Source organism: Vicia villosa, unplaced genomic scaffold, assembly GCF_029867415.1.
Source record: "Vicia villosa cultivar HV-30 ecotype Madison, WI unplaced genomic scaffold, Vvil1.0 ctg.000423F_1_1_1, whole genome shotgun sequence".
NCBI classification, from domain to species: Eukaryota; Viridiplantae; Streptophyta; class Magnoliopsida; order Fabales; family Fabaceae; genus Vicia; species Vicia villosa.
In genome coordinates, this window is record NW_026705200.1 from 413,839 (window position 1) to 440,956 (window position 27,118).

General features: G+C 28.6%; 2 protein-coding genes and 2 non-coding genes across 7 annotated transcripts; 3 read left to right on the top strand and 1 right to left on the bottom strand.

Annotated features, from left to right (window-relative positions):
• The first annotated feature begins 9,973 nt into the window (after positions 1-9,973).
• Positions 9,974-11,445, top strand: LOC131628112 (desiccation protectant protein Lea14 homolog). Of its 2 annotated transcripts, XM_058898974.1 has the most exons (3): positions 9,974-10,132; positions 10,573-10,769; positions 10,869-11,445. In XM_058898974.1, exons 1-3 carry the CDS (start codon positions 10,040-10,042, stop codon positions 11,119-11,121), a joined length of 543 nt encoding a protein of 180 aa, XP_058754957.1. In that variant the 5' UTR covers positions 9,974-10,039; the 3' UTR covers positions 11,122-11,445. The 2 variants fall into 2 exon arrangements, with proteins under 2 accessions (XP_058754957.1, XP_058754958.1); XM_058898975.1 differs by lacking the exon at positions 9,974-10,132 and having other exon boundaries at positions 10,515-10,769.
• A 7,249-nt stretch (positions 11,446-18,694) lies between these two features.
• On the top strand, positions 18,695-21,063 carry LOC131628113 (uncharacterized). Of its 3 annotated transcripts, none has more exons than XM_058898977.1 (4): positions 18,695-18,949; positions 19,032-19,666; positions 19,864-20,589; positions 20,769-21,063. In XM_058898977.1, exons 2-4 carry the CDS (start codon positions 19,034-19,036, stop codon positions 20,979-20,981), a joined length of 1,572 nt encoding a protein of 523 aa, XP_058754960.1. In that variant the 5' UTR covers positions 18,695-18,949; positions 19,032-19,033; the 3' UTR covers positions 20,982-21,063. The 3 variants fall into 3 exon arrangements, with proteins under 3 accessions (XP_058754960.1, XP_058754962.1, XP_058754959.1); XM_058898979.1 differs by having other exon boundaries at positions 19,040-19,666; XM_058898976.1 differs by having other exon boundaries at positions 18,695-19,666.
• A 4,250-nt stretch (positions 21,064-25,313) lies between these two features.
• TRNAA-AGC (transfer RNA alanine (anticodon AGC)) lies at positions 25,314-25,386 on the top strand. The gene has a single exon. It is a non-coding gene; the product is annotated as a tRNA-Ala (tRNA).
• Positions 25,387-25,498: 112 nt separating this feature from the next.
• TRNAF-GAA (transfer RNA phenylalanine (anticodon GAA)) lies at positions 25,499-25,571 on the bottom strand. The gene has a single exon. It is a non-coding gene; the product is annotated as a tRNA-Phe (tRNA).
• Positions 25,572-27,118: the final 1,547 nt, after the last annotated feature.

Consider the following 27,118-nt stretch of genomic DNA (forward strand, 5'->3'; position numbering starts at 1 on the left):
TTTGCGATTTCGATTTGGTTTGGTTCGGTTTTGCGGTTTTCAGTTGGATCGGTTTGGTTTTGAACACCCCTATTAGAGGGTGAGAGACTAAACTGTTAGTGTGCCCCGCACTAAAATGCTGTCAAATCAGATATGTCTAGCAGATCAGACCTATTTTGCCACTCATAATTTTATGTCTGTTTGAAGATGTATTTCTAAACATATATAAAAGTATTTTTAGTTTTTCAAAGATGTGAGAGACTCCCTTTGAAATGGGATGAGTACTTATCTTCTTCAATTTTGACAACAAATTGAATAAAATGTAGAGTGTTATGAAATAAGGAGAAAGAAGATAAAAGAGAAGAGAGAAAGATAGAATGATTCTGTATTATTTCATCGGTGTATTTCTACAAAGAGATTGGTCCTATTTATAGGACAATATTCAGACAATGTAATAAATACAAATTATTATAAATAAGGAATAAAATCATTGGGAAACAAATATCCAATTATTCATAACACTCCCCCTTGGATGTTTGTTTTGGATATGCCTCGTTAAAACCTTTACTAGAAAAAACCAAGTGGAAAAAATCTAGTGAAGGAAAAAGAGTACAATATCCTTTTAAAATAAATTTATTTCTCCCCCTCAGCTGAACGTTCATTTCTTTGACGATAAAGACCAAACTTTTGTACTAGTTGATTAAAAGTTCTACTTGGGAGTGACTTTGTGAAAAGGTCTGCAAGATTATCACATGAATGGATTTGTTGGATGTTTATATCACCATTCTTCTGAAGATAATGAGTGAAAAATAACTTTGGAGAGATGTGTTTTGTTCAGTCTCCTTTAGTGTAACGATCTTGCAATTAAGAGATACATGGCGTATTATCTTCATATATGGTCGTTGTATTTATTTTTCCAAATTATTCTCAATTTTCCTCATGTAGTGCTAAAAGTTCTGCATGATTAGATGAAGTTACTGCTATTGTTTGTTTCACTGATCTCCATGAAGTAGTTGTACGACCACATGTAAGTAAATAATCTGTTTGTGATATGCCATTGCGAGGATCTGACAAGTAACCTGCATCTTCATAACATGTTAATTCGAGTCTGGATACTTTGGTATAAAACAGACTCGTGTCTATTATAGCGCTAAGTTAACGAAGTATATGTTTGAATCCATTCCAATGTCTTCATGTAGGTAAAGAATTGTATCTTGCTAATAAATTGACTGCAAATGATATATCAAGCGTGTATAGTTAGCAAGGTACATCAGTGCTCCAATCACGCTGAGATATGGTACTTCAGGACCAAGCAATTCTTCATCCTTTTCTCAAGACCTGGAAGGATCTTTCTCTACATCTAATGATCTAACAACCATTAGAGTAGACAACGGATGACATTTGTCCATATAGAAGTATTTTAAAACTTTTTCTACATAGCATTCTTGATGTACAAATATTCATTTGCCAAAATGCTCAATTTTTAAATCTAGACATAATTTTGTCTTTCCTAGGTCCTTCATCTCAAACTCTTTCTTTAAACAATTCATAACTTTTGGAAGCTCTTCAGGAGTTCCAATAATATTTATTTCATCAACATAGACAACTATTATTGCAAATTCCTTTCCTGGTCTTTTTATAAAAATACAAGGACAAATGGAGTCATTTGTAGATCTCACTCTAAGCAAATATTCACTAAGACGGATATACCACATGCGTCCAAATTGTTTCAAACCATAGAGAGATTTATTCAATTTTATGGAATAGCTTTCTCGAGATTCAGAATTATGTGTCTCTGGTATATTAACCCTATAGGGAGTTTCATGTAAATGTCACTATCAAGTGAGCCGTATAAATAAGATATTACAATATACATCATATTCATATTAAGCCCTTCAAGTACTATAAGGCTAATAAAATATCAAAAAATTAATTGAATCCACTACAGGTGGATATGTTTCATCAAAACCAATCTTAGGTCTTTGTGAAAATCATTGAGTAACAAATCAAACTTTTTACCATTCTAATTCTTCTTTTTCACAAAAACTCATTTATATGCTATTGATTTTTACACCTTAAGGTGTTCGGACTATAGGTCCAAAATTGAGTCACTTGTAAAGTGAGTTTAAATCTTATTCAATTGAATATGTTTATTTTGGCGAATTCTCACTTTGTCTACAATCTTTAATGGACTTTGACTCATGATCCTCTTTGTCATTTAGCGCTATATTGTACAGAAATATATCATCAATGTCGACTTCATATCGTTTTCAATTGTATTCCATTTTGGACATAATTTATCGAGATCTCTTTATTTTCATAAGTTTCAGGTACCTGATCAATCTCTTCTGGAGATGAAATGTTTATTATGCCTGAAGATTCTTTTAGATTTTCTATATCCTCGCATGGGTCATCTTTAATTTTAGCTTATTTTCTTGGTAGAGGATTATTAATATTGGAAACGACTTTTCTACCATGCTTCATGCACGGTTTCAATTCATTTGCTATATTAGATTATCCAACAGGAGAATCCACTTCGATTGTAGTATTAGCAGATGTAATTAGTTGTATAAAATTTGCAAATGAATAATCTTTCGAACTTCTGGTTCATATTAGTTTGTACGAGGATCAAGATCTAAAATTGTTCATTTGAACTTCTTGTTCATGATTTCAGCTGCTTATTCCCTCCTCCTAATATTGGGAAAATTAATTTATCAAGTGATAATCAGCCTATTGGGCTGCAATCAAGTATTTGATTATTTTCTCAAATTATATCCTCAAATAAATTGAGATTCATATTAATTATATTTTCCAATATTCTTTCATGACTCATCTTAATGTATTATATTGGAGCAATTGGAATATACACAACACATCCAAATGTTCACTTAGATGAGAAGTATTGGAATAAATTATGGAGGACTAAGATATAGTATCTTGTTAGCTTGATGCGAATAAATATCTTAATATCATACTTTGGGTGTTTCAAATGTATACTTTATAATTGATAATTCCATAAGTATCAACCATATAATTAACTTTAGACGTCTAAAGAATGGATCTGCAGGTCCATTTTATTTTTATGAACATATATTACATGATGTTCAATATCAACTTTAATAATATATGTGATACTTATACATGAATTTCTAAAAAATCTAGAAAATAAGATCTTAGTCTAATTAGTTGAGAAAATAATTTCACAAACTTCTGGTTGTGAGTAGACATATGCATGATCTTTTAGTCGATGCAACAATTAATGTCATAAAACTCAATTTCTCAATTTCTCAATTTTTCCGTTGGAAACACACAAATTTTATTAGATTAAAGAAACTTCTGGTTCTTCAAAACTAATTCTCGCATCATAATACATTTGAGATGACCCAACCAATTTTTGCCAGCAATACACTTAAGTGTGATATGTAAACTTCTGGTTTACAATAATACATAAGATTTTATTCTTTTAATTTGTTTCAATCTCTAAATGACTTGCGAGTGATAAAATTTTCAATCTAGATAAACAAAGAAATCACGAATCTTTAAATGACTTAGAAGGTATTGATTTTATCATCATAAAAATATTTTACAATACGCATTCATCGTACATAAATTGAATATAAATATTTATTCTCATTAGATTAATTAATTTGTGATATCTCACAAATATTTTATGATTCTATCAAATACCCAAAAAATATATTCAAAAATAAAAAATTTCCCTTTCACTTATTTATCTCAATCATATCATATATAGATCTTTGAAAATTATTTAATTTATTTTCAATAAATTAATTGAGTAGTATTTAAAAATAAAATGAAATATCTTAAATCTTATTATTTGAACATATAAATACACATATCAAATATATTATCACAATATAAATATTATATGCACGCTCTCACAATAAATTATATTACACTCAAATTGAAAGTAGATATTAATATATTTTATACACACAACTTTCTGCTATAACAAAATATATTGATTTTTTTTTAAAAAATTAAAATATCACAAATAATTTTAAAATCAAAGTTAATTTTACAATTTTAATTGATAAACATTCACTTTAAAATTTTCATTTATTTTATAATAATTGTATTTTCAAAATCACAAAAATAAATTTATCCAACTACTAAAGAGACATACTTTTATATTCAACAAAATACTAACTTTTCAAATAAGCAATAATTGATATAATCTATAATATCTCAAACCAGTAATAATTAGTACCCTAACAATTTTAGAGAGTTTCTAACATAAAAAAATTCTTTACAATAATACAAATATTTATAATTCTTCAAGAACTATAACATACACGTTTTTATAATTCATCCAAAAAAAATTTATTGTGCAATCCTTTAGGGATATTTTATAAGTTCTTCAAGAATCATAGCAAACAATTATTTTGCAATCCTTTCGAGATGTTTTATAAGTTCTTCGGATAAGAGACAATTATTTGGCTATCCTTCAAGGATGTTTGATAAGTTCTTCATGAACTATATAATAAATTATTATTTGGCTATCCTTCAAGATGTTTGATAAGTTCTTCAGGAACTATATAATAAATTATTATTTATCTATTCTTCGGGGATGCTTGATAAGTTCTACATGAACTATATAATAAACTAGTATTTAGACCCGTGCGAGGCACGGTTAAATATTTTCTAAATAAAAAATCTCATTTTAAAAACACTTGTAATTTACAAATTTTACTTATAGTTATATAACTATATTGTATCGATAAAATGTCATTGTTATTAATAATATACATAGAAAAGTTTACATAACTAATTTTTTTTTGTAAATTATAAAATAATTTGGATATTTCTAATTTATTAATAATTTGTGTAAGTTTTAAAAAAAATTATAGTTTAAAAAATTACCTTAATTATAAAAATATTTTTAAATTATTCCCGTTTTTAAAAATAATTGTATCATCATTTGACTTTTTCCTGTTTATAAAAATATTTATAACTTATTACAGTTTATAATAATAATTGTATCAATATTAAACTTTTTCATGTTTATAAAAATATTTGTAACTTATTCCCGTTTATATAATTGAATTAATTAATTAATATTTTAAATGTCTCCCATAAAATTAAATATGAGTATTATCAATTAAATAATAATTAAAATTATAGTATAAATCTTTAAATTACATAAAAGAGTTTAATAAATATGTATTGATATTGGGAAAACTTACCGAAGAAGGAAATCAAAATATAGAAACATCAAATCTATTTGGAGGACGGCAGGTGGCGCAACGTAACGTTATTATAAATAGTAAATAATTATATTAAAGTAATGATTAAAAATATAGATAAAAATATACTATTAAAAATAATAAATAAAAATATGTCAATTCGTCTTGTGATCTAAATATGAATTAATTGTATAGTGTTGAATTATTTTATTAATTTTTAAAGGGAAATTGTGTTAATTCAATAAATTAGAAATAAGTAGTCTCAGCCTCTTGTGTCTATTTTTGTAGAAAAAATAAATGAAATAATAAAAAATTAAGTAGTCTCGGTCCCTAGGGCATGTCTATTGTAGTCTCGACCCATAGAAAATGTATAAAAAAGATCTTTTATTTAATATGTAATAAAATAAATTGAATGAAAAGAATGACAAATTTGTGTTTTTCATAAAAAAATTGTGTTTTTCATACATCATAATTGTATCATAATTGTCTCATGTCTAAAATAAATATTTATAGTAATTTTTAGTATAAATACAATTTGCATAGGTATATAATTATGTGTAATTTCAATGTACATATTTCTAATACTAAATTTAAATATATCATAAGTATTAAGTTGTATTTTAATTTTAGACTAAAACCCGTTTTAATATGAATCTATTCAATAATAATATATAATAATATATGTTTTATGTAATAAAATTATATCATCTCATTCATTAAAACAAAACAAAAATGTCAAACTACATCAGCCTCTAAAATAATTTACTAACACAAATAAAAAATTACTCTTATGATATTTGAAGATAAATATTTGAATATAAATTTAGAATAAAAGCTAAAATTTTATCATAAAAAATGCTAACATTTTTTCATGTCAATTTTATTTTTCCTTGTATCATATCATAATATCATATATCATTTTCCATCAGATATATGATAATTTTGTTTAAAAGAATTATTGAAAAAATCATACTTAATTGATTGAATCAATTTTTTTAAAAGCAAATTGATCTAGATTAAAAAATTAACGTTCTAAATCAAAAACAAATTTGAAAATCAAAATAAAATAAAATAAATTAATTTGATGTTCAATTAATAAGTACTCATATGAATTACATATATAAGAAAATAAAAAAAAGATGATGGACTATAACATATTACCTTTTAGTTACATGGACTAACCTAATTTAATAATTATATAATTTAGTGATTCAAACCTATAAGTTTGCATCTTTTAACATAATTTTTTTCTAATATAAATTTATTATTGGTAATGTAACGATATTCTAATTATTTTAAGATAATTTTGATTAAATATTAAATAAATAATTTTTTATTATTAGTTTGAAATTAAAATTAATCATATAAAAGTCATACTTAATTTATTGAATCAATTTTTATACTATCAAAATGGTCTTGTGAAATGTAAAAATTGTGTAAACATTGCTTCCAATTTATTTATTATACTCACTCAATTAATATTTTCACATTGCCATTTTTATAAAACAATATAGGTATTCTTTATTGGAATTAAATAATAAGTTTATAATTGTTGTTAAATTAAGAATTTCCTTTCTTCTGAATATCACTGTGTTTTTATTAGTAAATAAAAATAAATTACTTTTTAAAGAAGAAGTCAAAAAATAATATATTATTAAAAAATATATTTGTTAAGGGAAAATTATTGTTTTTTTAAGTAAACAAAATATATATTAAAGAATAAATTAATTATGGACTAAGAGATTATAAACTAATATATTATTTAAAGATAAATCATATTAATTATTGAAGGATACATTACAAAATAATATATAAAATATATTATTTTCTATTTATAGTAAATATACTATAAATATTAAATTTGAGGTAAGAAATAATTTTAATTACTATACTAAAAAATAGGTAGCTATGAAAATTTTTAAAACACAATTATAAAAATGTTCCAATAAATCATGTTATTCTATATATAAAACATTTACTTATAATAAATCTATATAAATTTATACAATTATGAAAATATATAATTATTGATTTTATTTTATTAATTAGATCATATAATATTTATAAAATAAATATTAAAGTTATTAGCATTATTATCAAATATTAAACATTAGGATTTCGAAGGCAAGTTTAATGCTTTTGAGAAGTTAAAAACCAGCATGCGTGCAAAGTAAATTCCAACCCTAAGATATGAAATACTCCTTCTAATTATTCTACTCATTCTCTTTAGCCTTCTCTTTCTCCATCTTCTCGGTTACAATCACTACATAACATAAAACCCATTTGAAAAAAATTACTAAAAGTCCTAAAATTAAACAAAATCCATTAACAATAATAAAAAATACTACATTTGCATGGTCAATTTTGATACTAAATTTGCATGGTCAATTTTGGATTGTGAAGTGACATGGAAGGGTATGACTCCTTCTAATTATTTATTCTGCTCCTTCTCTTTAGCCTTCTCTTTCTCCGTCTCTTTAGTCTTCTCTTTCTCCATTTTTCGGTTACAATCAATAATACATAACATAAAACCCATTTTTTGGGTCAATTTTGGGCTGCACGAAAGATTTAAAATTCTGAACATATTTATGAACTGAGACCAAAATTTTTGTCTTCAACAACCTTCTGCTTCAGCATCAAAATTTCAAATAAACAGTTTTGTCTTCAACAACCTTTCTGCTTCGGCATCAAAATTTCAAATAAACTATATAAAGAATTTCAAATAAACTATATAAAGAAGTAAAATCCAAGATGAACTGACAGATATGGAGTAGAGAGAATTTTTTTAATAGAAAAAGGAAGATTGAAAGGAGGACTGAATGATATTCATGAATAACTTACCTTGCAGAAGTTAATATAATTTCTCCAACCCTCCCTTTCAGATTCGTGAGCGTGTGAATGAATAACTAACTTACCTTGTAGAAGCTGAACGTGAGATGTTAGAAAATTCAAATATCGTGTTTCTCAGTATTATAAGATTTGAATTAGTTCAATGGTTGTTCAACGCGTGAAACAAAGCATTGGCTAATCCAATGGTCCAAAATAATAATAAATTATATAATTAATATACATTATTAATTATGTTGTAACTAATTATGATTTAAAATCAAAAATGAGTATTAACTTTCTTATTAGGAGATTGTTTTACCTTAATATTAGGAGATTGGTCAATTAAATAAAGACTTAAATAATCTGAAAATAATAGTATAAATATTTTTTAAAAAATTGTTAATTATAGAAAAGTTAAGTAGACACTTAATGATTATTTCAAAATGACATTGAAAGTTGGAAAGTTTTTGTTTTCCCATGAATTTTGAGGAGTTAAATAGACACATGAATGATTATTGAGTTTTTTGAATTAATTTAAAACAAATAAATATAATTAAATAAAATAAATAGAATTATATTATTAAAACTTTCCTTTTATAGCATAAACAAAAACAGAAGCATACATGAGAGGTTGACAAGTGACAAACTTGCCAAAGTTCTCATTTTGCTTTATTATTATGTATGATTATTATTTGGCTATCCTTGAGGGATGTTTGAGAAGTTCTTCAGGAACTCAATCACACAAATCTTTTATTAATAAAAATAATAATATTTGCAATCCTTCAGAGATGCTTGATAAGTTCTTCAGGAACTCAATCATAAATCTTTTATTCATAAAAATAATAATATTTGCAATCCGATGCTTTATAAGTTCTTCAAGAACTATATAAATAACTTGTTTTGCTATCCTTCAGGGATGCTTTAGGAACTATATAAGAAATTCAATATATTTCGATTCTTTAAGGATTCTTCCTATGTTCTTCAGGAACAATATAAGAAATTCAATATATTTCGATCCTTTAGGGATGCTTTATATGTTCTTAAGGAACAATATAAGAAATTCAATATTTTTCGATCGTTTAAGGATTCTTCATGTGTTCTTCAGGAACAATATAAACTTATTATATTTCTATCATTCATAGATACTTGATAAGTTCTTCAGGAACTAAATATTAAACTATTATTTTGCTATCCTTCAAGATAGTTTGGTAATTTCTTCAATAATTATATAATAAAAGGTAAAAAAACTTAAAAGAAATTATCAATATTACCTCTAATAGTTAGAATTTCAATTTTTTTCTTTTTCATGTTTGGTAGAGTTTCGTGCGGATAATGTGTTATGAAATAAGGAGAAAGAAGATAAAAGAGAGAGATAGAATGATTCTGTATTATTTCTTCGGTATATTTCTACAAAGAGATTGGTCCTATTTATAGACAATATTCAGACAATCTAATAAATACAAATTATTATAAATAAAAAATAAAATCATTAAGAAACAAATATCCAAGTATTCATAACATAGAGTATATTATTAAATATTTATAGAGAAAATATTTTAAATAAACTTTTCTCATTTTTGTTGGACCAAATAAAATCTGTGAGAATAAATTTGTATTTTTAGAATATGATAATTTAAGGTTATTAGTTAATTTATATAATAATATTTAATATGTTGAATTGAAAAATTGATGTCTATTATAAACATTAACATTTAAAATTTAAAATTATATTATATGATTCGTACATGTGTTGCCGACTTGAACAAGTGGATGCTTTACTAATTTAACCTTTCTATTGAGTAAACTTGTCAGAAAGATGGAAAAAGAAAATCCTAAACCAATAGCAATGCAGCACTTGGAATTAGAAAACGAAGGGTCACAAAAAAAATCTTTTTGTACTTCTCTAGTTTTATTTTCTCCCCCTTATCTTGTGGCTAGTGTTTCCATAAAAAGAAATTTATGGCCTTATTAGTAGGACTACTAGCACGTTACCCTCCATAACTCACCTCACATTCATATTTCCTATGCTTGCTTTCATTACAATTTTCACTTTCTTCTCTCTACTCAACAATCAACGTGATCACACCACCATCAACGATACCAACCTTCCCATGGAGGTTAGTTTTCTCATCAACAATATTTTTTCTATTATTCTCTCCTTTCAATCACCCAATTCCACTTTTTTTATTCTCTAGCATGTTGTTTAAATTTAAATATAATATTTTCTCAAAATTATTCTCCATAATAAAAAGAAAGAAATGGAGAATCATAAATCAAAATCAACGAGGCATACGATGCGACTGCATAACACGCAACGCGCTTCACCCACACAGGATAAAAAACAATTAAGGAAGAAAACGACACCGACATGACAACAACCTTATTACTATTATTATCATCACCGGATCTAATCCGATTCCGGATCTGACAACGCGGTGGGGACACGTGCGACGCCAACTATTTTTTTTGTCTTTTTCGTTTTTGCGTATAAATTATGAGAGTGGGTTGAAGGTGTCGTTGTGTGATTCTGATATTTACAATGTCGAAAATGTCGCAGCTACTAGACAAAGCCAAAAACTACGTTGCTGAGAAAATCGGTGAAATGCCGAAACCAACGGCGAGTATAACCGACGTTGATTTCAAGCGCGTGAGCCGCGAGAGTGTTGAGTATTTGTCTAAGGTCAATGTTTCAAATCCTTATTCAACTTCAATTCCAATCTGTGAAATCACCTACTCCTTCAAAAGTGCTGCAAGGTTTTGTTTCTTTTTTGCACCCTTCTTTCATTTTCAGTTTTGATTAGATCCATGATGTTTTATATTTTTTTGTTTTTGTGTTTGGTTATAATCAACCAGGGAGATAGCATCAGGGACAGTACCAGATCCAGGATCATTGAAGGCAAGTGACACAACACTGCTTGAAGTGCTGGTGAAAGTGCCTCATAGCATAATTATTAGTTTGGCTAAGGATATTGGTGCTGATTGGGACATTGATTATCAATTGGATATTGGTTTGATTATTGATCTTCCTGTTATTGGCAATTTCACTATTCCTCTTTGCCAAAAGGGTGAGATCAAGCTTCCAACAGTTTCAGACATGTTTGTTTAGTTTGATCCAAACAACGTTAAACTATAAAATAAAATGAATAATAATGTTGTCAATTTTCTGTTTATCAGTGTGATTGTACTTTTTATATTATAGAGATGTTATAATACTAAACGTTACTACAGTATTTGGAATCAATGTTTTGAATGGAAGTTTACTTAACTGTTATGCTTAATAGGAATGAGTACACTTCCATTGGAGAACTAATAGGCTTATGTAATATGTAGAATCTTGTTTATTTGGTGAAGAAGTGAAGAAAAAAGACAAAATCAAGAATATAGAGACACTTTGTCCAAGAGTATTATGTAATTGATAATACATTCACAAGATTGTATTTAGTGTTTAGTATTATGTAATTGATAATACACTCACAAGATTGTGTCAAGTGTTTAAAATCGTTTAGACGAAAGTGAATTGCATAAGTATGATATTTATATTGAACAATAAAAGTATTGTATAAGTATGACATTTATCATAGTTTTAAAAAATGGTCGTAGACCGAGCTGTGAAAAAACAGTATCAGAGTTTTCCGATATCGTTATTTGCTATTTGAAGGATGAGAAAAAAAATCATAGACGAAATGTCGTTATGACCACGACAAAACACTGTTATGTCTGTGAAACATTGTTACAGATGTTTACACATTGTTATTGACGAAATTTTTTATTTTTAAAGTACAAATCAAATGGCTTTTTAGAAAATCAAAAGATTGAAATTTTGAACTAAAATTTTGGTTTTATAAAAATGAAATCACACTACTTTTATAGGATTCCTATTATTTTTATTGGAATTCTATTTTGTGCAATGTTGTGATAAATTTACACCGCGACTATTTTTATTTGCAACACAACATTTGTATCGATCAAAATCGCAAAAGGCGCAATGCGACCGCGACTATTTTTTAAAATCTTAATATTTATATTGCATAAGAGTAAATTGCACAAGATTTTGTAAGCCATTGTGCGTTTTTGCTTTATTTATTTCTGCAACTTTCTGTTGGTAGTAAAGTCTAGTGTTGATATGAAAATAATATCCTAACTAACTTATAACCATTTATAAGTTTGGAAGTGCGGCACGTTTAAGAAAATCATGGCAAGAAACTACGTCACGTGATAAGTGGGTTTTGTAGCTTCTATATTTTCACGGCAAAAATTTCTTGGACGTGTTTTTGGCTAACTTAACATAGTTCCAAACATACTGTGAATTTAGCTATTTTGAGACCTTCCCACAAATTGGAGTATGTATGGGACATAGTCCTAATTTGGACAAGAGAGAGTTAAAAAGAGGAGCATGAAGTGGTTTTGTTAGGATATTTGTTGGTTGAGAACTCGAAGGCACAAGCAGGAGATGGATCAGTTTGAACTGAACTTTTTCCTGAATGACATGGCCGTCCAATTCCATGTGTTTGTTGCGTTCAAGGAAAATGTGAATTTAGATAAATTTCAAATTTGTCGTCATAATGTAAAGATGCAGGTGTAGAAAATGTGATATGAAAATCTATAAAGAGCTAAGAGAGCCATTGAATTTCACAAATCAAGGAGGCTAAGGTTCAATATTTTGCTGCTTCAGTAGATGATTGAGACACACAAAATCCAGTGATTGATTGCCTGGTATTCGGACAACGTACTCAGTCTGAGTCAGCAAAACACACAATGTACTAGTTGTGAAAGGGTTTTCAGTCATCATGAAGGATAATCTCTTGAACTTGTATGAATGTAACAAGAAGTTGATTATGTAGTCTGCACTGGGAAAAAATAGAACATTCAAGGTGAATGTTGAAACAACAGATACTCAATACTTTATTTTAACTAGTGTTGTAAAGGAAGGTGAGTTATGGCACAAGAGATTGAGACATTTGAACTTTAGAAGTTTAGAGCATCTGAGTTCCAAGAATTTGGTACATGAAATTCCAAAGATTGTTGCACCAGAGAAATCATGTAATATATGCATGGAAGGCAAACAACCAAGATTTCCATTCTCATCAGAAATGCCTCCAAGAGAAACCCATGATTTGGGTATGGTGCATTTTGATGTATGTGGGTCATTTGAGGTACCTTCACTTGAGGAAACAATTTCTTTGTGTCTTTTGTGGATGAGTTCACAAGAATGGCATGGGTAACACTCATAAAGTTCAAACATGTGGTGTTTAATGAGTTTAAGAAGCTCAAAGTGAAAGATGAAAATCATAGTGGAGAAATGTTGAAGATCCTCATAACTAATGGTGAAGGTGAGTTCAATTCAACATGATTTAAGCAGTTCTATAAGGAGCACGATATTGAGCATGAGGTGACAGCTTTATACAGTCCACATCACAATGGTCTTGGTGAGAGAAGGAATATAATTCTTCTTGATATGACAAGAAACATGTTGAAGGAAAAGAATATGCCTCACACATTTTGGGGTGAATATATTTCCACTTCAACATATGTGCTCAACATGTGTCCATCAAAGAAGTTAAAGGAAGTAGTTCCTCTTGAGAAATGGACTGGAACAAAGAAAAGTGTGAGCCATTTCAAGGTGTTTGGTTCTATATGTTACAAACATGTACCAAATGCTACTTGAAGGAAATTAGATGATAGAAGCAAAGTCATCATGTTGCTTATAAGTTAGCACTATACATATGCTTTTAAGTGCCATTGTCCAGTCAACACGCTATGAGCAGAGATGTCATAGTGAAATAATCAAAAACATTGGACTAGAACAAGTCTCATCCTGCCTCTATGGGACCTGCCTCTGAAGGTGCCCCCTCTAAAGTTTAGTCTAACTTTGAAGGAGAATCTTCCTCCGAAGGAGATTCTTCCTCTAAAGGCGACTCTAAAGGTGAGCCTGACTCTGAAGGAAAATATGCCTCTAAAGGTGACTCTAACTTTGAAGGTAATTCTGAGTCTGAAGGTAATCCAGCTTGGTAATCCCGCCTCTGAAAGTAATTTAGTCTCTGAAGGTAATCTAGCTTCTGAAGGTGGTCCAGTATCTGAAGGTGGTCCTGCCCCTGAAGGTGGAGCTTCTAAAGGTGGACATGGCTGTGAATATGAACTTACACAATTTCAGAGACCATAGTGAATTAGACAGATACTAAGGAGACTTGCAAACTTCGAGTTTCTGCGTGATACTTAGATTGACTCTGAAGGTGAAGTCGAGAGCCGTCAAAATGGACTAGCCCATATGAACCGGCCCGCCAAGTCCGGAAAATCATAAGGCTTAACCCTTAAAATTATAGCCCTATATTTTTTAGGGTTTTTTAAGTCCGACCCTAAAAATCCCGCTACTCAATAGGTTTAGTCCGTATGGGCCGCGGATAGCCTGTTAGGCCCTTTTAATATATAAGTTCAAAAGAATATTATACATCAGTTATTTAGTGTTTTACTTCACAATTTCGTCATATTTTATTAGTTTCTCTTATATTAGTATAAATATTATATAATTTAGACATAACATATTATAGTTTTTATAAATAAAAAATTATTTTATTAAAAATATATTACATTAAATATAATCTCAATTTTTTTATTGTATTTATAAAAGTGTTATAGATTTTTATTTCAATTTTTTATAAAAAAAAATAGTTCGTTAGGTCCGCTTAGTATATAAATTCAAGGGTTAAATATATAAAAACCCCCTGTAAATATGTTAGCGAGTTTTGATTTTAGCCCCTGTAAAAATTATTTTTGCAATCACCCCCTTGTAATTTCTAGATTCTCTCAAGGACCCCCCTGACTGCCACATAGCAGAAAAGATTCTCTCTTGCTGCCTATGTGATAGTCCATGTGGATTTTTCATTTTAATTTTAAATTCCACGTGGAATAAATATATATTTTTTTTAAACCTTTTTTTTTAATTTATTTTTTAATAACTTTATTATGAACATCCCCTGTAATATTAGCGAAATTTTATTCATCCCTCATAATAAAGCAGTAACAAAATTATTAAAAAAATTAATTTTCTTTAAAAAAAAATATTCCACGTAGAATTATAAAATAATTATAAAAAAAATCCACGTGGACTGCCACGTATGCAGCAAGAGAGAATCTTTGCTGCAATGTGACAGTTAGGGGTCCTTGAAGGAATCTGGAAATTACAAGGGGGTGATTGCAAAAAAAAACTTTACCAGAGGTTAAAAACAAAACTCGCTAACATTACCAGGGGTTTATATATTTAACCCCAAATTCAAAAGAATATTAATATTTATGTTATCTCACTCCAAAATAGCATATTAACTTTCTCACCTCACTATGTTTAATTTATATTCTAGTCGATCCTTCATTTTTTAAATATTATACATTTATATATTCAAATTAATATTTAATTATTTTGATTTTTCTTCACAATTTCCTTATATTCCATTAGTTTCTCTTAAAAAAATATGAATGTTATACAATTTAGACATATATTAACATATATAAATTTTTTAAAAATATATTATATGAGTATTAAATAAGCATTAGTTATATTTTTATTCTTATGAAAAAATGGTAATTAAATATATCTAATTATTACGTTGACTCAAATTAATTTATTCATTCAATTTCTCTTTTATATGCAACATAATTTATACACGTGAAAATAAATGAATTTGGGGTTCTATTGAAACTTTTTTTTTTTTGGTGAAAGGTTCTATTGAAACTTCATTTCAATACTATTATCATTTCAATGAGAATTTCATTTACTAAAAACAAAATAAGCAAAATTAAAACTCATAAAAAATTAACAATAAAATATTGCAAAAACAAAAAATAATAACTAAAAAACACATAAAAATTCATATTCAATTTAAATATTCAAATATTTTGATAAATTTTAAAAAAAATATAAAGAAAACACTTTATCCACTGTATATTTTTTAAACTAAATATGAAAACAAATAGTAGTGTTTTTTGAAAATAATAATTACTAGGCATTGAAAATAAAATATGCAAAAACAACAAGTAGCAATAAATAAAAATTGAATGTAATAATTGTAACGTATCAAATTTTTTTTATGGTTTAGAAAATTAAATCTTTTGTCTTAAATAATACAATTAATAAAGTTTTTTTTAAGATTATTAATGAATTCAAAATCTAATTAATGATCCTTAAAGAGTATCTCGGGGCACTTGTTAGCATTACCCTATTAAAAATTATATATATATATATATATATATATATATATATATATATATATATATATATATATATATATATATATATATATATATATATATATATATATATATATATATATATATATATATATATATATATAGAGGAGGGATCAAATTACACCCGAAGAGTTACACCACGAGTTACACTCGTTCAATAACTACATCTCGAAATAATATTTTTTAAATTCAACCGTTGGATTGAAACATAATATCATATAGATCATTCCTATAAAGTTTGAGCTTAATCTATAATGATTTACTATATCATTGAATAACATCAAAATTAACGTTATATGAAAGCTCATTTTGACGTTAATCTTTGGATATCTTGATGATATAGTAAATCATTATAGATTAAGCTCAAACTTTATAGGTATGATCTATATGATATTATGTTTCAATCCAACGGTTGAATTTAAAAAATATTATTTCGAGATGTAGTTATTGAACGAGTGTAACTCGTGGTGTAACTCTTCGGGTGTAATTTGATCCCTCATCATATATATATATATATATATATATATATATATATATATATATATATATATATATATATATATATATATATATATATATATATATATATATATATATATATATATATATATATATATATATATATATATATATATATATATATATATATTGTATGTATAAAAGTTTTATGGAGTTTTATTTCATTGTTTTATAAAAAATAGTCCGTTAGGGCCGCTTAGTATATAAATTTAAAAGAATATTAATATTTATGTTGTCTTACTCCAAAATAACACATTGGCTTTTCTCACGTCATTATGTTTTATCTCTATTCTATTCGATCTTTTTTTTTTAAAATATTATACATTAATATATTCAAACTAATATTTAATTGTTTTGAGTTTCACTTCACATTTTTTTCATATTCTCTTAGTTTTTCTTATATTAATACTAATTTATACAATTTACATTTATCAATATAATTACTTAAAACTATATTATATTAAATATATTATATTTTTTATTGTATTTATAAAAGTATTATGTAGTTATAATTTAATATTTTTTATGGTATATAAAAAATAGCCCGCTAGGCCCGCTTAGTATATAAATTTAAAAGATTATTAATATTTATATTGTCAAACTAATATTTAATTATTGTGTTTTATTTTACAATTTTCTCATATTCTATTAGTTTCTCTTATATTTATATTAATGTGGAACAATTTAAACATGTATTAACATATTATAGTTTTTATTAAAAAAATAATATAGTTAAAAATAATATACCTTTTTTTATTGTGTTTATAAAAGTATTATGGATTTTTATTAAAAATTTGTTCAAATAAAATATATAATTTTTTTATGTATTTTATCCTTTTTCCCTAATTAATTTTGATATTAATTTTTTATTGTGCTAAAATCTTTAATAATTTATCCATAACCTCAATTTAGAAATTTATTTAAATATAAAAAGTATTATTGTGTTAAAATATTTAATAATGAATATTTAATTTACTTTTTTTCGGTGATTCTTGTAAATATTAAAAAATTTAGTGTATTAAAATCTATAGTAATTAATATTTAAGTTATATGATATAAAAATTATTCTTTTACTTTATAACATGTAAATTTGATATAAATTCTACTATTTTAAACAAAAATTATGATAACAAATATTTGTAAAATATAAAAGATAAATCATATTATAATCTTTAAGCAAAAGGCCTTGTATATATATATATATATATATATGGACAATTATTTTTATATGACAATTTTTTTGGGTACAATATATGACTATATTTTATAAAGTAATCCCTCCGTTCATTTTTAATTTTCGTTTTAGAGGAATTTTTTGCTTCTATTTAAATGTCATTTTTATAGTTTAATATTATAATTTGTCAATTATACCTTTAATTTTTTAATAACTCCCTTCATTAGTTATTGAAAAAAGAAAATGATCATTAAATTTATTTAAAAAGAGAAAATAAATAAGGGTATAATAGAAAAAACAACTATAACAATCCACTATATTGATTATTGAAGAGTTTTATGCTAAAATGACATTAAAAAACAGAGGGAGAAATATTTTTATTTGAGGACAATTTACCTTCATGACAATTAAATGTTCTGCCCAAATAATGGATGAAATGAATTTTATGTTTAATGCTCATAAAAGGTTTAAATCAAATTATTAAAAAAAAAAAAATTTGGACAATCAAATTATTAAAATTACTCTTCACTTTTTTTAGCCTGACTAAAAGGTTATTTCTAAATAAATAAGTTTAAAACTATTGAGTGATTTAATTTTTCTTAATCAAGCCGTCCATTCAGATCTACAAAGAAATTTTATATTATCAGAGAATCTTAATCGTTAATTTGTTAAAATTATTTAATTTTTATTTTAATTTCTATTAAACTAATTCATATGAATGGTAATGGTGCACTGCTGTAAAATTTTACAGTGATACATACCAATTAATCGCATTTCTAAATCACACAACTCATTCCACCTTGGTAGAATAACATCACTTTTGAGAGTTAAAATTTCTCTCATCATACATCTAAATCTCAAAAAACTTAAATACGATTAAATACTGCAGATTCATTCACGCCTTATACATTATGAATCATTGATGGGAATTTCCTAATTTAGAAATTTATAGTATCAGTATTAAATGATAGTATTTCCAACATCTACATATATGTTTCTTTAGGTGATTTAGGGTTTCATCAACCTCCCCGCCAACTACAATACAACATTGATCCGTCCCCGTTAAACTAACTCATTTTTTATAGCTATGCAGGAAGATACGGAAACCATGAAGACGGTGTCGTTGAAACTTGTTGTGAACAAAGAGACGGACAAAGTCTTATTTGCAGAAGCCGGTAAGGATTTCGTGGACATCCTATGCAGCTTCTTAACAATCCCATTAGGAACCATTGCAAGACTTATCCAAAACCACACAACCATGGAACCTCTTACACTTGGTTCTCTCAACTCTCTTTATAAGAGTGTAGAAAATCTTGATTTATCTTATCTTACGACAAACTCATGCAAGGAGATGCTTTTGCATCCGAGAAACCCATCTGAAGATTACTGCGACACTCTTAAATTTAACATTGATGATGCTGTCGATCCCACTAGGCCCTTCTTCATCTGTTCCGATTGGGCTAGTTGTAAATACAAATTGTTGAGCAGTTTTAGAAATCTAAGATGTGAATGTGGGAGTCTTTTGGATCATCTAATTTTAATGAAAAAAGATAAAGTGTGCAATGGATTTGTCCAGGATTGTCCAACTTTTTTAGTTACGGATGATCTTAGGGTTTTGCCTAACTCAATGGATACAAGCTTTGATGTTCTCAAGAATTTTGGAATAAAAAACTCTGATTCAGTGAAGACAATGACTGCAATCATCACTCAGAAATCACAGGTTTTTTCAATTCCTTGTTTTTTGTATGATACTGAATAGTTAGTAATAGTATCTCACTTTACAAAGAAGTTGAGATAGAATCAATTGAAAATGTAATATTTAATCATTCCTATTTCAGATTTGTTGAAATCATTCACCTCGCTAGCCAATTTTGTGCAATGTTCTATAACCTTTTCATTGTTTTGTATTTTAAACAGATTTTGGATCTGTTGAAGTATTCCTTGCTATCCAAGTCATCTTTGACTAATTTGTTCTTAAGAAACAAACCATTTCTTGAGGGGACCAGTTTTACCACTTGTGAGTGTGACATTCCAAATAAAAGTAGTATTCAACTCAAGCTGAAATTGTTTTTCCGAAAAACCGACGGTGACATATTGTTTGCTCAAGGTGAAGAAGATTTTGCTGACTTCCTTGTTAGTTTTCTAACTTTTCCTTTGGGAGGAGTTGTGTGCATGTTAGGAGGAGATTCTTCGCTGGGCTGCATAGATTCCTTGTACCGAAGCATAACTGAATTGGATGAAAATAAATACATGATGATAGATGATGTAAAGAGCAAGCTTGTTGCTCCTTGCATTGCCCCACAGTTCAAATCAAGCAAACAGATATTACAAATTTATGAACCACCCTCTTCTTTGTATTATTCTGATTATCAATTTATAGATGGAATTCATCGTGTTACCAATTTAACTTCCAATCTTAGCGTATACAATTTCCTTACTGCTACAAAGATGGAATTAGTTGATCCCAAATCATCTAATAAGGAAGCTCAAGAAGGTTATGTCAAGGGACCATCATTGTTTATGGCTACAAATGATTTGAGTTTAGAACCAATGTCTCCGACTTCAACTATTTCTCTACTCAATCAGTTAGAAACCCCTCCTAGTAATATCATTGAAAAGGTTGTCTTCATTGGTGTCAAGGAGGTATGAAAGACTATTCTATATTCATATATACTTCTAGTTTTCTTGTTTTAAATTGTGTTGTGGTTTGGGCAATATAAAAAATCTTGGTGTTGAAATTGAAACCTTGATGCCATATTCATAAATCAATGTAGTTGCAAGTTATGTTTTGATATTGGTCATTCTAAAATGTTGCATTGCAGGGTCTTAGCATATTGAAAGCAGCTTTGACGTCAACTTCAGCTCTAACAAATGGTCTCGGTCACCTTTTAACCCAAGCTCACGACAAGGAAGTTGACGAGGAACCGGAGTCGTATTTGATGAAGAATTGGTCTCGCTTTAGGACATATTCAACTGCGCTTAATTGTATATTTATTATATTGCATCTGGTTGTGATTTTTTTGGCATATATATGACAGTCAAATAATTGACAAATAAGATCAAAGTAATGATCTAAATGACATTGTTCCTATTGTAATGGGATTGTTCTTATTTCCATTTTCATTTCCATTGCTTGAATTTACTGCATACATCATGTTACTGGCATTCATCATCAGTGGTCTCAATCTATAAGCATTCTCGACCAACTAAACATGAATTTGGCATTGCACAGTCCTAGAAGAATGTGTGCCTAAAATGGTCCTAATACTCAATAAACAGATTTTTCATTTGCATTAGTTCTATCACCAAGGTAGTGAATACATGGAATTCTAATATAAGAAACATGGACAAATGAATTAGTCATATAAGTCTGATAACTTATCTAGTTTCTTTCCCATCAACCCATGATATGTATTATGGAACACATCATGCTATGCTCTCCATCCACCAACATACTTAAGTTTATTAGTTGCAGATCTAAGCAGCTTATATTCTACAAAGAGTCACGGATAACATATTCTACTCACAACCCTAAGTAATTTGATAACTCATTTATGTATCAGGTAGGTAACTTATATATCTAAATAAGTTGATGCTATTTCCTTCAGTTTATGCTAATCCGAATGAGGATAAAAGGAGAGTTTTGTGGGAAGACTTTAAGAAGATCTCTGAGAATGCTGATGGGGCTTGGATGGTAGCTAGTGATTTTAATGATATTGCAAGTTCATCGGAGAAAAAAGGAGGAGATCAAGTATCTATCAAAAAATGTAATGCATTCAGAGAAAGAATTAACACTTGCAGACTTAAAGGGATTCAAAGTATTCTTCAAAGGAGAGATAGTGTTGAGGGTATCAGGAAGTTAGATATAAAGATGCAGCAGGACCTTAGTGACATTCTTAAAAAAGAGGAGTTTATGTGGTAGCAAAGATTTAGAGTGCGATGGCTAGCTGATGGAGATTGTAATATAAGTTATTATTATCACATGAAGATTATCAATAGAAGGGGCAAAACAAAATAAACAGGCTGAAGAATGATCAAGGTGTTTGAGAATAAAGGAAACATGTGAATGAGTATTACAAAAAATTATTTGAGAATAAAGGAAATTGAAGTTGTGAGAATTGAATCGAACTCTATTAGGTCGAAGGGTAGTTTTTGGTTCGACAGAGAATATGCATGAGGTCAAAGTTTGTTCGCATGCTGCTGTCAAAGACCTACATATTGTAGTCGAAGTGTGTTCTAGTATGTGGGTGTTGAAATGTTAGGGTTGTTAGTATTTCGAATTGGGCCTGTTTGTTATGTCAAATTGTTAAGTTATCTTGTAATGGGTATTTGTGAAAAAGTCTGTTAGTTTAGTATGTTAGGTTTATTATAAATAGTATACTAGTCTCTTACCATTGCATACGACAAATCCTAATTTAGGGTGAGAGGATTATTTGTTATTCTTGTAACACTTGTAATCTTGATTTAAAGAGAAAGTAAAGAATAGCAGTTATAACCAATTCCTTGTTGTTCTTCTTGCTTCCCATTGTGTTTCCTATTATACTTTGTTCTTCGCATCGTTTTCACAACAAATTGGTGCGGTGAGCGTGGAGAAGATGCCTTCAACAAAGTATGAGGTTGAAAAGTTCACCGGAGTGAACGATTTCGGTCTATGGCGCTTGAAGATGAAAGCCCTACTGGTCCAGCAGGGTTATTTGGAAGCATTAAATGGAGCGGCGGCTATGGATGTTGCGTTAACGGAAAAAGAAAAGACGACCATGATCGAGAAAGCCCACAACGCAATCTTGTTAAGCCTTGGTGATGAGGTTCTTCGCTGTTGAGCCTTGGTGATAAGGTTCTTCGACATGTATCAAAAGAGACGACGACATCAGGATTATGGGTGAAACTTGAAAGTTTTTACATGACCAAATTGTTGGTAAATCAACTCTACCTGAAGAAAGCTTTGTATTCATTCAAGATGATTGAAGACAGAGTGTTGGCTGAGCAGTTGGATATGTTCAACAAGCTGATTTTTTATCTTGAAAATATTGATGTAAAGATCGATGATGAAGATCAAGCGTTGTTGCTGTTGTGCGTTTTGCCTAGGCCACATGCTCACTTCAAAGAAACTCTCTTGTATGGAAGGGAGTCTCTGACCTTCGAAGAAGTTCAATCAGTCTTGTATTCTAAGGACTTGAATGAACGAAAGGAGCATTAAACTTCGACGGTTGGTCAAGGTTTGGCCGTTAAGGTAAATTCTTGCGAAAGGATAGTAAGTTCGACAAGAAGAGAGACAAAAGTTAGCAAACGTCTTATAATGGCGAAGCATCTGATACTCGATGCTATTATTGTAAGAAGGAGGGTCACACAAGAAAAGTGTGTCTTGAACGCCTGAAAGATCATGGAGGTAAGATTGCAGGTGTTGGATATGTGAGATTCAATCTCCATGATGAGTCAATAAGGTTATTGACTGAAGTCAGGCGTGCTCCTGATTTAAAGAGAAACTTGACTTCTGTTGGTGAATTCGACAAGAAAGGTATTCCAAGGAGAGAAAAGTATTCCAAGGATATATAAAGGGCTTCATCTGGATGGAGCTTGCTGCAAGATCCAACTTGAAACCTCTCCTTACACAGAAACGCCATCACATCTTCTCTCATGTTGAAAACTTTAACTTCCATACGTTTATCTCGCATAGCAGGAAAATCGTTTGGTAGCTCATATGAGGTGAACTCCTTGAAATCCTTTCTAACCATTAGCACCTCTTCTGGAATTCTTGTTTTTTTCTTTACAACACTCATCACCTATTTAGTTTGTACTTAACATAAATGTTTAGTTTCTTTAATAGCCTCCTCAAGCTTCATTTCACTCTACGTTATCACCAAGAAACTATATTTTTTTCTTCTACATTCTTATCAAAGTGCAAAACAGGAGCCATAGCAATTTTATGTGTTCCCCATGTAAACATCATCACGTTATCCCTTCCCCAATAAGTGATGTCATTATCAAATTTCCAATGTCTACCAAGTAAAAAATGAAAAATATTCATATCAAGATTTCTATCTTTTACATCATTTATTTGCAATTGTTCCACCTTTTCCATTGTAAACATCATCATGTTATCCCTTCCCTAATAAGTGATATCATTATACACTTGCCAATGTCGACCAAGTAAAATATAAAAAATATTCATATCAAGATTTTCATCTTTTACATCATTGATTTGTAATTGTTCCACCTTTTCCATGTCATGATTTCCACATTTGGCTACGGAAAACTGATGTGAACATGTATTTTAACAATGACATTACAACTTAGTTTATTTTAGATGTAAGTGACATTTTATATCCATTAGTGATTAGTTTCTAAATGTAAGCCATCGGAGTAAGTTGTTGCTTCAGTCTTGGTTAAAGTACACAATAGGTACTTTTATGATCCAACATAGAGACCCTCTTAGAAATTAAGAAGAAGTTGGTGTTCCACTGTTGGTTTTAACTTATATAGAATAAGTTCACTTACATACAATGAAGAAAGAAACTCTTAAATCTAGACTCAAAATCAAGGAGATCCATCTAGCGGGTGTACTTACCAAGCATGGAAATAGGCAAGTTTGGGGCACTGCATCTTAGCAACAATCGAGGTTGCGATGGTTGCTTACGAGTGGCCTGCGTGTAGTAGTGTCAAACAGTGTTCTACATAGTCGAAGGTGAATACATTTGATTTTTCGTAATATTTGAAGAATTCAAGCATATTATAGTCGATATATGTTGATATGTGTTATGAATCGGTAAAGTCAAATAATATAAATTAAAATAATATAAATAAATTACATATAATATAAAATAATAATTAAAGACATATAATTTCTATTATATCAATAAAGTCATTCACATCTTAAATTTATGTCAATTTTCTTACTATCCAACACTCTTCATTTTTGGTTCCTTCGTGGAGGTAGATCATCGATTTTTAATTCTCGAACGGAACAATATTCAAGAACAATTGGATGCGATAACAATAATTTTTTTTGAACTCAACCTTGTTATTGGGGTCATAAAAAAAACAATCTAGATTAATATATTTTAATAATAAGAGGCTGAGTTTATTAAGCATGTAAAAGAAAATATATCAAAATAATAATACTTTATTTATTTTAATTCAAGATTATTTATGGTTTTATTATTACGATTTAGAGTACATAAAATGAATGATTTAATATAAAAAGAATCACCTGTACAAAACATGGTCTCTTCACTTATGTGTGAGACTCACAAATATGATTTAAAGTTATTATTTAACAATTAAATTATGTTTATTTATGCCCACAACACAACAGTTTCTTAACGGAGTATAACAAACAGATACTGGCTTTCCAAGCAATTAAACAACATGGGGATGTAGCTCAGATGGTAGAGTGCTCGCTTAGCATGCGAGAGGTACGGGGATCGATACCCCGCATCTCCATTTATTATTTTCAGTTTTTTCTTTGTTTCGTTTCGTTAAAAATGCTTATTTCAAAATAGAATGCGGTGAGCGTTTGTTTCGTTTCGTTAAAAATGCTTATTTCAAAATAGAATGCGGTGAGCGTGGATCGAACACGCGACCTTCAGATCTTCAGTCTGACGCTCTCCCAACTGAGCTATCCCCGCTTTCTGTTCAACTCTGGTTTTAATGTTATCACACTTAAATTTATTTGCTGCAATGAAAGGTAATATAGTAAACGTAAAAACTGAATGTGTGTATCTTCATTTTTCAATTTATGTCATTTTCAAATTCAAACATTGTTTTCACTCAACAATTTTTTATATTATTACTTATTTTGATTTTCAAATCAATATGCATTTAGGTAATAATTTAATCTCAGCATTTTTTTTTGTTAACTTTATTTATTTGTAAACTCTACTAACAAATAAGACATTATGGATGTATTTGCAATTTCCTTATGTTTTAATTATAATGATAATATTTTTTTTTAACAAATTATAACTACAAGATAAAATGATTATTTAATTATTCATTTTTGTTTCTTTACCTTAATCATTTTAAATGTCACTTTTTTATTTTATAATTCATGAAAATTTAAATATTTAGATTTTTTTTATCAGAAGAAACAAAAATAAAATACTTTAAATATTATAAAAATTAATTTCAATATAAATCAATTTTACAAATATTAAAACAAAAGGGACCATGACGACTTAGTTCACAAAGAAAGCACGAGCACAACTCCATTGACTAGTTTTTCACTCACTGTCGATAGAACTCATTCCTAAAATTAATTATTAATGCCACATCCCTAAGTTTTTGGAGAATTTCACAAAGTTGGAAGCTTATGAAAAGGGTCGTGATGACTTTGTTCAAGACCCCCGTTTGGTTCTCAAATTACACTACATTAAACACATCCAATGAAAGAATCCTGCAAGAGTGTGCCAACACAAATAAAAGAAAGACATGGTGAAATACCCATGTGTTGTTAATGAGTTATCACAATTGACAAGTCCATAAATTTGTGGAGAAAACTGTGCGATGAGCGCACATCCCACTTCACAACACGCAAACTCCAACTGAATATATTGGTCTTTCTTAGAACCATTCCACAAAGTAAGAGGAGACGTTACTTGAGTATATTGACATGTTCACCAGGGAAGTTATATTAGTAAGGGGTTCATGACAAACTTAAACTCTGGATATTTTAAAAGGCATTGAGGTTGGAGTGTTACCGGGGTGCAAAAAGCATCTCCCCCCTAACGCTCATTTACATATAGACAAGAGCGTTAGAGTGCTAAATTTTTTGCAAGGCTATTTCTTAGATGTGTCGATCACAAACATACACGTACACATGAATATTTCTTAGATACGGGCACACCTTACTTTTCTGGCATTGGATGGAGCGATTGCTCGTCATGAACATTGATAGAACTAGTTCCAAAAGCTTATTCAAACATGTTGGTAGAAATTGGAGCTCTCAAATTCACAATCTGATCATGACTCTTATCATAATGATTCTTTGGAAAACTTGGTGTAACACCCTAATTTACCCCGGCGAATAATAATAAAATTAGAGTAAAAATTCATTTAAAATATTCATCACAAAACTAAGATGTCACATTCTTCAAAACATAAACATTTGCTCGCAATTATTACCGAATACATAACACATTTAATTAGGATGAACCGGTCAAAATAACTTAGTCTT